The 12,974-nt window shown below is 39.5% G+C and overlaps 1 protein-coding gene across 2 annotated transcripts; it reads left to right on the top strand.

Moving 5' to 3' along the window:
- Positions 1-2,783: 2,783 nt before the first annotated feature.
- On the top strand, positions 2,784-11,906 carry LOC134741499 (neurotactin). Of its 2 annotated transcripts, XM_063674296.1 has the most exons (7): positions 2,785-2,955; positions 3,326-3,603; positions 4,710-4,842; positions 7,140-7,321; positions 7,519-7,591; positions 8,095-8,245; positions 8,798-11,906. In XM_063674296.1, the coding sequence occupies exons 2-7, from the start codon at positions 3,328-3,330 to the stop codon at positions 10,230-10,232; spliced, it is 2,250 nt and encodes a 749-aa protein (XP_063530366.1). In that variant the 5' UTR covers positions 2,785-2,955; positions 3,326-3,327; the 3' UTR covers positions 10,233-11,906. The 2 variants fall into 2 exon arrangements, with proteins under 2 accessions (XP_063530367.1, XP_063530366.1); XM_063674297.1 differs by lacking the exons at positions 7,140-7,321; positions 7,519-7,591 and having other exon boundaries at positions 2,784-2,955.
- Positions 11,907-12,974: the final 1,068 nt, after the last annotated feature.

The following is a 12,974-nucleotide window of genomic DNA, read 5'->3' as shown; positions in this document are numbered from 1 at the left end:
TATTTTTGGTAGTATTTCGGTGTATGGTAGCGCCGCCTAATTACTGTTTTTTGATGGACACTTTTCATCATAGAGATTTGGCTCCTTTATATAGTCTCCATGGTATGGTCATGATGTAAACAAGCAAGATGGCGATCCACATTCCACAGATAAGACACAGATGACACGCGATTTTGGAATTATTCGAACACTGTTGCTAACCCGCGATTTTTCAAATTTGCCGCCTTTTTCTACTGACAAGATTTGCTTGACCCTTGACCAAAGAGTAGTATAATCCCTTGACCCACTATAAAAACCGGTTTTTCATATCCTAGTCGTCAAGATAAACTATGGAAGCTAGTCTATGGTCTATCTTTCCAGTTCGTTTCGTTCATTCATTCAGTCACACGCACCTCAGAATAATGACTAAAGCATAGAAGTAGGGCAAAAATGCTTCGCAAATATGTATACCCGTACTTTACTTCCTTACGAATTAGATAATGTGCCGAAAAGAGATGCATATATGCTTGTTATTTCTCATTTACGTACGGTGTCATAAGTTTGATAATTTGTTAGGGATGTAACTGTGTCGACTTTTTATATCGATAAATTATGCATAAGTTTATGTGCCGTGTAAAAGAATAATCACGAAATTGGCAAATTGATAATAGTCTGGCTAATGAAAGTTGAACCTGAAAAAACGCGGCAATTTTAAGAAATCTGTAGCAGGCGGCTCGTTGAAATGAAATAAAATGCGTGGAATACAAGGATTGCATAACTTTTATACTTTTTATAATTTTCATATTCTAAAAATCATTAAAAAGTATAAAAATTATGCAATCCTTGGAATCAAAGAGCCGCCTGATATGAGGATATAGCTTTTATCTCATTTGCAGTCTACCACTCAGAACCGTCTAACTATACCTCTCGTTTTTTTATCATTAGAAAGAAGGCGAGCGATCTTAACGTGTCGTTTTATCGAAAAACACTTTGAAAATAAGTCACAACAAATATAATATACGATAATTTACATACTTTTGCTTTCATAAGTAAAATATTGCTATATTTATAAAAAAACTTGTCAATAAAAAGACACGTGGAAATGGTTTACCGTTTTTTCTAATGCTAAAAGACTAAGTATAGTTTCTAGTCATGTACAGTCAGCTGCAGAGAAAAGGCACCCCCCCTGCATACAAAGTTCTGTAAATTAGTATGGACGTGGGGTACCTTTTCTCTGCAGCTGACTGTACCAAATAGGAAATGAAAAAAAAAACGTTCGTGTAATATATTTTTTTATTTAATAATAGGGAATATTACGCGAAACTCGGCGTAGGTGGCGCCACTATCACAATCTGAGGGTCTATCGTGAAACAAGAAAATCGAACTTTCGTTATCTAACATCTCTGTCACTCTTGCGAATTCGAGCGATAAAGAGGCAGCTAGATAACGAAATTTCGGATTCGAGTTTTCCGGTAGGTCCCCTGAAAACTTGTCAAAAACCTGTGCACTAAAAAAGCTAGTGCTGCACTCTGGTGGCAGAACATTGCAGTAATATCCCCTATTCCTCGTCCTTTGGAAATCTGAAATAAAAAGTTGAGTTTTGTGACCAACAATATTAATAAAAGGAACATTCATCAATGATCATTAATGTCTTTTTTATTAGGGTTCCGTACCCAAAGGGTAAAAACGGGACCCTATTACTAATACTTCGCTGTCCGTCTGTCTGTCACCAGGCTGTATTTCATGAACCGTGATGATGAGATGATGTATTTCTGTTGCCGCTATAACAACAAATACTAAAAAGTACGGTCCCCTTGGTGCGCGCGTCCGACCCGCACTTGACCGGTTTTTAGTATTAAACTATAGTCTGGCAAACACAATCTGTCAGTAAGTAAGAACAAAGAAAGCTATAGGTACAGTCGAAGGCAAAAATATCAATCCAGACAAATGGCTTAAAAATATGTGAACACGATTTTATTGTCTAAGCGTACACATATTTTTGAGACTTTGGGAATGTATATATATTTATGCCCTTGACTGTACTCATCAATTAAAATGAGACAGTCCTGGGCCAAACTATAAGAAAGCTGCAAATGTCGATAGGTTATTGATGAGGTCGATACATCACTATGCCAAAAATATAACCTATCATACTTAGCAGAAAAGTTCGAAAATATATGCAAAAATCTATATAGACTTGAATGCAAGTAATAATTACATAAACAACATATCGATTTCTATGTTTAGGGTCAGGTCCTATAAATTAATTTGTTCAAAATTGAACAAAACTCACCGATTAAAGGTTATCGGTTCGTGCGTATTTTCTTTTCTTCCTGTATGCGATTTACAGCCCTCGATCACACAAGACATTATCACAAAGGGAACTTCAAACCATTACAAATAAAAACTCAGCACGTTTTCCAACAATCTGTCAGGAATAGCAACAATATAATTAAAATAAACCAAGATGACCGCTGAAACATCCCGAAATATTTCAACTAAAATAATACGACTATGTCAAGTTGTTACAGTTGACACCTACCTGTGAAATAACGAACATATATTTTATTTGGCTGGATTATATTATAGAACCACATAAGACCATTTGACATTTCCCTCAGTTCATCCTTATGACAATACTGAAAAAAACGAAAGAACTTGCGGATTGTTGTCTCACTCACTCATAGACAAAAAGTAATAACGTGTTGTGAATACGATATCTTTTACCAAGCTTTTATTTTTGCCCGGCTTCTTTGCTTTAGTCATTATTCTGAGACACGCACCCTTTTTTTTTCACTCGCCGCCCTCGCCGGTCGCCGCGCAAACGGCGCAAGTGAGTGGTGCAACGCGAAACGCGAAATCGACCGGCCTAAGTGACATGGCGTTACTTTAGCGCAATTTAATTCAGAATTATTTTGTATAAATCACAAAAAAGTACGCTGTTATTGTATCAACCATAGCCATTATATGAACGTAGTAAGTATTAATAATTATGAAATTTCGGTTTCTTGTTTTGAATCTGTCGTTAAGCGCCGTTTCATAGTTCAGCGGGTTTAAATAGCAAAGCTTTGTACCGTAACGATGTTTGTGTGATAGGTATTTGGTTAAAATTTACTTTTATTGCGGATTACGAAGGGCTTTATCTAGAAGAGATATGTTAAAGGAGTCTGTGTGTATGGTTTCATTCAGTAATATTTACCTTATTGAGTTATATACAATTAAATTTAATTGCTATTGCAAGCCTTGTTGACTTTTAAATCGTGCACTGTATTCTCGCGAATATTATTTGTATTAATCATGAAGTGCGGGAGCCGTGTTTAAAGGTATTTATTGAACCTATTTTCAGTCATGAGTACATTGGATATAAATAAAATGGAGGGTGAGGAAGAAAATAAGACGCCCGATAAGAAACAAATCGAGGTGGAAGAAAAGGAGGTGATGTTGAAGACTGAGAGCGAGAACAATGAAATTAATGCTGAAATAAAGGCAGAGGGCGAAGGGCTGGTGAAGGCGGCATTGTCACAGGAGGTGATTGAGCAGGGGAGGGAGGTGAAACCCAAGTTTATTCCTATTGGTGCCATTAAAATGCCCGGGTTTTTCACCAGAAACTCTGACAAAGCAAAGGTTTGTACATTTTATTTTATTTGTATACTTAAGGGTTTTTAATAAGCATAATTTAATCAACAATATTAATTTTTTTCTTTCTTTAGAAGGAATAAAGTTTAAATATATTGATATTTATTCATCATGATTAATAATAATTTCATAATTTATTTATTGCTTTTCTGGGTTTTACAAGATTTTAAAGTATTTACGATTTTATAATATACATAAAGACTTATTCTAGGACTTAAAGACTAGGAATAGGATGATATTTTTGTCTAGATTCATTCTAAATAAGTTTTAACTGACACATCTAAATTTACTATTATACCTTACATTTTTCAAATCTGAAAGATGAGTAAAAGACTTACTTTTTAGGGTTCCGTACCACAAAAGGAAAAAAAACGGAACCCTTATAGGATCACTCGTTCGTCTGTCTGTCTGTCTGTCTGTCCGTCTGTCACAGCCTATTTTCTCCAAAACTACTGGACCAATTATGTTGAAATTTGGTACACATATGTAAGTTTGTGACCCGAACATTTAAACAGGCCCCCTTTTGGGGGGTAAATGAGAAAATTAAAATAGTTTTTCAAACTATATTGTGTTACATATCAAATGAAAGAGCTCATGTTGAAAATCACAATTTTTTATTTTATTTTAAATACAGTGTAAACTCTTTATAGTGATACTCAAGGGACCGGACGTTTTTTGACGCTATAGAGAGTTTTCGTTATATAGAGGGAAATTAATATGAAAGTAAAGCAACTATAGGCAACACATGTCGACGTTATATCGAGTGAGGAGGAGGAGTGGGAGGAGTTATATACACTGTAGTTTAGAAGTTATTTAAGAAAATAGGAAGAAAAAACCATTCCCCCCTCTATACTTATAGATCACAGGAAAACCTATTAGAAATCTGCAGTCAAGCGTGAGTCGGACTTAATTACTTAGTTTTGATCCGACCCCTACGGGTTTTTAAAAACATTTCACTTACCTACGTAAATTATATTACGTATTTCACTTACGTTTCTCAACCCTTGGAACGCGAGTCCGACTCGCACTTGGCCGGTTTTATTGAGAAATTTGGACCAAATCCTAATCTTTAAACATTCAATTGTTTGTATCAGGATGATGAAGTCATTGAGAAGGATGCAGAAAATGAAAAGACGGAGGAGAGCAAGCCCAAACGCAACCACTTCCAGTTTCTGCACACATGCCCCTTCACCAAGTTCCTGCACCACCCCACTCAGAATGATAAAGGTTGGTAAACATGCATAAACGCAGTGGTGGGCATCTAGCGATGCCCTGTCAATGCTATTTGGCATAAAAAAAAGCTCTAGGAAAGGGACAAACAAGATAGTCCCAGCTTCTCTTCTTCCGTGCGTTATCCCGGCATTTCGCTACGGCTCATGGGAGCCGGGGTCAGCTTGACAACTAATCCCAAGAATTGACATAGGCACTAGTTTTTACAGAAGCGACCATCTGACCTTCCAACCTGGAGGGGAAACTAGGCCTTATTGGGATTAGGCCGGTTTTACTCACAATGTTTTCCTTCATCAAAAAGCAACTGGTAAATATCAAATGATATTTTGTACATAAGTTCCGAAAAACTCATTGGTACGAGCCGGGGTTTGAACCCGCGACCTCCTGATTGAAAGTCGCACGCTCTTACTGCTAGGCCACCAGAGCGCTTGTTGCGCAAATTAGTCCCAGCTTGCCCACAAATTTTTATTTGGCCATAGGAACTAAATAATGAGACAAACTAAGATTTGTTAGACATTCCATGAAGTAGATGCCTGTCAAAGTATAAGCACAGTCAATAATTATATCAGAAATATATCATGAATGTGTGTTGAAATATGTAAATTTTGTAAATGTAAACCGTAAAAGTACCAGATATATACTGTGTAAGTGACAGATAAGAACACCTTGAATAATAATACATTCTACTTAACTTGTTTAAACTGAGGTCATTAGTCAAAGTAGTTCAAAATCAAGGACACAAAAGACAATCCATTTGGTGTAAAAGAATACAATTCCCATCACTGTATATATGTGTCTTTTTTGGATTTCCATTGTTGCTGAGGTGAGTAAAAACGTTATTGGATCCCCCCACTCACCATACATTGGGCATTTTCCACAATGAATAAAAATAAAGTAGACTAAAAATCAATCCTGCCGATTATTATTCTAATTAAAAAAAAGTGACTGAAATGTAATAATGTGATATACTTTTAGAATCGGCTTAAAAAGCCCTTTCATTTGATACCACACACAATACATTTCTGAACGACACATTTTATTTTTTATACAAAAAAAGATGACGTCATAACTCCTCTCCTTTTTTTGGTGCTACGGGTAGATAGAATAAATTTTTATATTTTTAGTTTTTGTACAAAAATTTAAAAAAAATTAAGTGCGACCTATGTTCGTAGTTTTTTTCTATCGAGCGAAAAGCAAGAAATCAGGTTTAGAATCGATGAAGTTACTAGAGAAAGGCCTCACTCAAGATTACTAATAATTTCTTTGGCAAGCATGTGATCTAAAAAAGCGCTACTCATTTCTCATAAACTCCGATGGCTGAACCTTAAAAGGAAAGGGGACGATCGTTTCTCCATACCTACCAAAGACCTTCGTATAAGATGAATAGTCTAAGGAAAAAACGTGCTTCGGAAATCAAGAAAATTTGATTCTCGCACAGATGGCGCTACCGACAATACCAACCTTTGGCCGATTCTCTTTTAGATGGCGTTAGCGGTTTCGTTTGTTATTTAACGGCCTGATTTGATCGGGCAATTAAATCAGATTGGCGAAAAATAGTCCCGTCTGGACTCCACTATAAGCGTTAAATTTGATTTGAAACAGTCAAAATCGCGACCATCGTGGCCTGCTGACATAACCTCTTTGTCCAATGTAATTGCGCCTCACTCTCGCATTAAGCGCAAAATGTGAGACGCAATACACATTGGAGAAAGAAATTGGATAATTAGGTGTAATACCACCCTTAAACACATTCAGTGCCAGCGCGAGCTACGCACTACGAGCGTAGCAGATAACACGGTAAAAACCGTATGTAGCGAAAAGCGCCTACGAACAGACAACCCGCCTAGCGGGTCGCTGTCAGTGAATGTGTTAATTGTTAAATGATAAGTAACATTTACACATGCAGTACTATTAGTTTCTTTAAAACTATAATAGGCTATCACAGATTTGGTTGTCATTCAAAAATAAAAAATAAATAAGTATTCAGCGTTTTGGCATAAATAGCTATATTGATTGATTGAACCGATTGAGTTGTTGAGCTGTACAACAATAATAATAATATTTAATACTAGATACAAGTTAACTCATCTACTAAAACCAAAAAGTTTTGAGAAACTAACAGTATTGTAAAAATGCATTATTTTATAATATGCATCTCATCAGCTATTCTTTTTCATATTTAAATACTTTAGTGAAATAAAAGTATTTCGGATGGTCATGTCGTTATCCCCACAAAGGCGCACTACGCTCAGGGGAACAACTAAATAAACCTTATATTTAAAATCGGATTTCAGATGGTACCATTGTAGAAGAAAAAAAAGGTATTCGCTTACCAAAAATTAATGTGGATTACCAAAAATACTTCCAAAAGAGGTCCAACAAAGACCCTGAGGCAACCCTTGCTTCCATGGAGACATTGGAAGACAAGCTAGACACACCTAATGATGGAATGGAAAATGTTAAATTAGATCCAGAAGTAAGTAAATATTCCTATAAATGCTTTTCCACCACGCCAGCTGTTAAAGGCTCTCTTTATTCTTTTGGCATCTTTCACTTGCTGGCACGAGATATTAGCACGAGAAGTTACAATAACCCCCTTGTGAAACAAATAACTACTTTTGTTTAAATTTTGCTATCAATAACTGGTTATTAAAAAAACATTTTCCATTTTAGGAAGCTGTTGATGGCAAAGTGGCCACGAAACTGCCTTTCAAAGAAAGAATTCGACAGAAGAAGTTAATAATTGGCAAGTATTTGATTCAAAATTTGTATGTTAGACATTGGATACAGCTTTGAGCGCAGTGCGCCCAAAAAACATTAAATTAACCATCACATTCATTTACATAGCGATACGTAGTTTAATTCAGTAGCTTAACACGACTAACAGCTTAACAAAACGAGATATGTCTCTACATGCCGAACATTAGACTGTACTCGTAACAGTCGTAACACATTCTTTTGAAAGTGAACTGTGCCTATTTAACTCCAATTGAAAAAGTATTCCAGGCCGGCAGATACTTTTGGTGTGTTGTTTCATTCGCTACTATTGATGCTGGCTATACCGGGTACTGATTGACTATTTATTGTTTCGAGTACAGTCAATTTAAAGTAGATAGATAGTGACCGCCAACCGCCAAAGTGGCCAAATATAACAGAACACGGAACAGATCTTTATTCCTATGTAACGAACGTGTGTTAGGATATATTTGGTCAGTCTGAGCTAACGGTAACATTGGTATTGTTGTTCAGACGACCTGATCGTGGGTGCGGTAGTGGTGCTGGTGCTGCTGGCCGTGGTGGTGGGCGTCATCGTGGGCGCCAGCGCCGGCCCGCCCGCGCAGCGCCCGCTGCGGCTCGGCCGCTACATGACCACGCTCTCCTCCTGCGGGCCCCTAGAGGGGTCAGTTCCATTCATTACATTACATTACCCTTCAGCTGACATACTAACTTGTCGGAGTTTTAACTTTATGTCGATTCATTCAGTTTCGCATTCCCGCTGCGGTAGTTTGCTAGACGAAGGGATAATTCAGCCTACATACGTCCAACTGCCCGCGCTGGCCCAAAGCGGGTTGGAACCTGCGCATACACTTTTAAATTTCTTCGCAGATGTATGCAGGTTTCCTCACGGCATTTTCCTACACCGAAATGCTATTGGTAAACGTCAAATAATTGGTAATTCATACATAAGTTCAGAGAAACGAACCTGAAGCTGAGGTACGAATCCGCGGCTGCCGAGATCTCCGAATTGAAAGTCGCACAACTTACCTTTACCGCTACTAGGCCACTAACGCAGGGAATAATACTCGTAAATGTCCGAGACTTTTTCTTACAGTGTTAACCTGTAAAGATGTCTGCAGAAGTCTTAGTTGATATTTTAAGCCAAAGGATAGGATTAAAATACCATTTAAAACTTAGGTACATAAGTAAGAATAAGATATTTTTGTATTTTCAGTATCTTGGATGAAGGCGTATACAAGTTCTACAGCATTCCTTACGCCGTGCCGCCCATCGGTGACTTGAGGTTCACGTATGCTCAGCCACTTAACAATATATCGCTGTGCTGGAACGGCACTCTTCAAACCCACAAGCCTGGGCCGCTCTGCATGCAGTTCAAAGAAAACGAACGAACTATCATAGGCGAAGAAGACTGCTTAACGCTGGATGTGGTCACTCCTCACGTCAGGTACGATTCTCCCCTGCCGGTGGTCGTTCTGATAGGAGCCGACACTCTGGCCGGCGGCATCAGTCCCGCTCAACCGTCCGCTCTGTACGCCCGCACCAAGGAGGTGGTTTTCGTGCGACCCAATTTCAGACTCGGGCCCTTCGGGTTTTTGGCTCTCGACATTCTCTCCAAAACCAAATATCCGGAGACCTCTGGCAATTACGGCCTGAGCGATCTGCTAGTCGCGTTACGTTGGGTGAAGTCGAATATTCATCACTTCGGCGGCGACCCCGACTCCGTCACGCTGCTCGGGCACCGCGCCGGCGCCACGCTCGCCGCCGCGCTCACCACCGTGCCCAAAGCTCAGAAGTTGTACTCTAGAGCTTTCCTCTCGTCCGGCTCCGTCATATTCCCCGGCAAACACCTGAAAGATTCATACCCACTAAATGAGGAATTCAAACAGAACAGCAAATGCAACGACGCCGCCTGTTTACGCCGCATGAAGCCGGAGGCGGTGATGACGGCCGTGCCGGCCACGTGGCTCGGGTCCGACGTCGGCATCCTTCCGAAGACGAACGAGATGAAACACTCGTGGCTGGTCCTGGACGGCGTGTTCGTGACGCGCCACGCGTTCGAGGCCTGGGACGTCCAGAAGGAGTCGAAAGAGACCGGCAAGGAGCGAGCGTTCAAGCCGATGGTGTTCGGAACGACCGCGCACTCGGGCCACTCGGACCTCCTCCGTATGAAACACCTGAACTGGACCGCCGAGCACGTGGAGAGCGTCGTCAACGACAGCGTGATCGGCGACAAGAACCTGACCGGCGCGGTGTACGCGCACGTGAACAGGACGTACACGGGGCTGGTGGAGCTGGTGTCGGCGGTGCGCACGCTGTGCCCGCTGGTGAGCCTGGCGCGGCTGCGGCTGGGCGCGGCGCTGTACGTGGTGGTAGGCGCGGGCGCGGGCAGGGCGGGCTCGGGGCTGGCGGGCGTGGACGCCGACCTGGAGGCCATCCTGGGGACCTTCGACTCGGAGGTGGTGGAGCAGCGGCGCTTCATGGCCGCCATGCAGCAGCTGTTCTACTACTTCGTGTGGAACGGGCGCCTGCCCGCGCCCGAGACCGGCCTCATGGAGGTTGGCCAGGACGTGCTGCCACTGCACGGGCTGCCCCTCTGCGACCTGCTCATCCGGGAGGATATAGTGCCGAGGTATGCTCACGTCGATTAGCCTCGCGTGGATCGGGATTCACAATCCTTTGATTTAAAAAAAAACTTCGTAGGTTCTCGTAAACAGGGTTGCGAGACCCTGCTCAATTATTATCCTTATGTTTGTTGCGTTGTCTCAGCTAGAAATCACAGCCAGGCGTTGGTTTTAAGAATCATTTTTTAATTTAATGCACGCATGAAAATAAGCCCCTAGCTTAATATGTGTGAAGCTAACAGTTTTAGCACAATCGGATTAGGACTAACCTCGAACTCTCTAGAAGTCCAAGATGGTACACATTTTCCAAGATGGCGGCTGTTCTTCGAGGTCCCCAAATGTCAAATAGTGTGGACATGAAAATGAGACCTTTAATTAACATACATACCAAATTTCAGGACTCTTCTAGAGATTTCGAGGTCAGGCCTAATCCGATTGTGCTATTACCCGTATTAGGATTTTTAAAAAAAAACAATACAAAATGGTGAAATTCCAAACCCCAATGAGACTGATATGATTTTCATTAAAATACTCAAAATAAAATATTGATCTCCACAATTTACCATTTATTATGAGATTTGTAATTTTTCAACAGTATTAAGTATGACTTTCGCTTAATTATTAAAAGATCTTAACGAATCTACATGTAATGTAATTAGCTCTAAGATTACTTTGTAAGGTCCGAGGACGCCCATCTAATTCTGCATGAAACCAAAGTATTTTGTATAAGTGTAAGACGTATTTATTATAGTCATTTTAGCTTTTGTTTTGTGGTTGTTATATGAATATGACCAAAAAGTACAATAGCACCTAGTCACGTGTTGTCATAGTTCTCCAGAAATTAGTTTGATTTAACTACACAATCTTAATGCAAATAACTAGTCAATTTTATGGGCAACTTGTCACCATAATAAACTATGCACTAAATTGTGTGTTTATAGTTTATGTATACGGTAAATTTTGGTAGACTACATCATTAGTTAATGGCTCCTCAGTCCTCTACACGATGGCCCAACGTAGGCCAATCTAAGGGACGCAGCTATGCGGTGGAATGAGATAGCAATATCACTTGCTCCCTCTAACGCATAAATGCGCCCCTTAGATTGGCCTACGTTGGGTCATCGTGTAGAGGAGCCATAAGATGCTATTCCGTCTGTCTGATATCTTGGTCCAATGTGTGTTTGCATCTCACATTTTACTTAATGAAAGATTAAAACGCAATGCACATTGGACAAAGAAATTGTACAGGTGAGGGATACCATCCTTACCAACAAAGATCATACAAATCGAACATTGGAACTGGTATTGAAGGGTGTGCTACAGTATCTACACATAATGAATGTGATTTGATTTTAAGTCTGATAATTCCAAAGAGTGATTTTTTGTACACTATAGGTAATTTATGTTTTGGTTCATGCTTAATAGATAGACTATTTGTAAGAATTTGTATTCGTGTAAAGAGTCATGATGATTGAAATGCGTCGTTGTGCTCGCAAATACTGCAATGAGCAGGTTTTTGGAAGGTAGAAGGAATGCACCGATGGCCCGACATTCAGGAATGTTTCGTATCTACTTTGCTAGCACAACGACAAGATGTCTGTTACTCTCATTGTCTTGCCAAATAATTTGGTTGCACTAGGCAGCTTGTTGACAGCTTTCGTAATTTTGTAAATTAATTAATAAATGAAATCTTAAGACTGACATGTTTTTTACTGTTAGCCATTAAAAAACGGTTCACCATTTCCTTTTCGAAAGCGATTCCACTAAGTACGAAGTACGAAGCTACTAGAAAAGTGGGTGGTTTTACCTCCTTTTCTACATAATTAGGCAAAAGATGCTGTCTTTTTCATTTCATTATCTGGAATCTAAGAGTGCACCATCAACAATAAGTGAACTTTCAGCGGCATCCCCCATTAAAGTCGTTTTTTTTTCTTAAAAATTATATTATTTCTGAAAACTTGTCACTGTCAAAAACCTGTTAAAGGTACAGTATGTATAAGTTACTCTATGAATTAGTTATTCTGTGTCTATGGTTTACTAAAAAGGCTAGTCCTGCACTCTGGTGGCAGAACATTGCAGTAATATCCCCCATTATGGGCTCCGGGAGACGGGGACCAATCGGGGACTTCATAGTTACTTGTGCTGTTCCAGAGAGCCTAGTTCAATAAATTAACGACTCTATTTTATTAACAATAGACTACAAAATACACTAACTAAATAATGGCTAACATAACTTTTTTTTTCATTTTACAACCGTCGACTCGACACTCAAAATTTCACAAAAGATTGAATATAATATTATCTTTTTAGACCATTTTAACGAGCGCGTATAACCTATCTATGTATAATTAAAAATCATTGTTACTTTACGTGTAACTCGGCAGAAATATCAACGTAATGCGTTTTAGTTTGTATGCAGGTCTTGATCACCAGCTCGCTTAGGGTAGTGTATGGGCCAGTTGAGTTCACTACTACTTTTGCTCGACGACACACTTCGTACAACATGGCTTCGTTTTTTATATCGCATTCTATTACTGGCATATTCTTTACGTTGATACCTACAATACAAAAAGGGAAGCATTTGACTGCAATCACCTGCAGTCACCTGATAGACCTGTACCGCTGGCTATATTTTGACCCCTAGGGTATAAAAATATTAAAGTCAATTCTGTTTTCGCTTATGAATACTTTGTTAAGATGTAAATCTTACATTTTGTTTTGTGTCATATATATAATTTGCTTTTCTAGTAATTTGTTATTTTGTGGTAA

Source organism: Cydia strobilella, chromosome 5, assembly GCF_947568885.1.
Source record: "Cydia strobilella chromosome 5, ilCydStro3.1, whole genome shotgun sequence".
NCBI classification, from domain to species: Eukaryota; Metazoa; Arthropoda; class Insecta; order Lepidoptera; family Tortricidae; genus Cydia; species Cydia strobilella.
The sequence above is the reverse complement of the archived record's forward strand: the minus strand, read 5'-3'. Positions and strand labels throughout refer to the sequence as shown.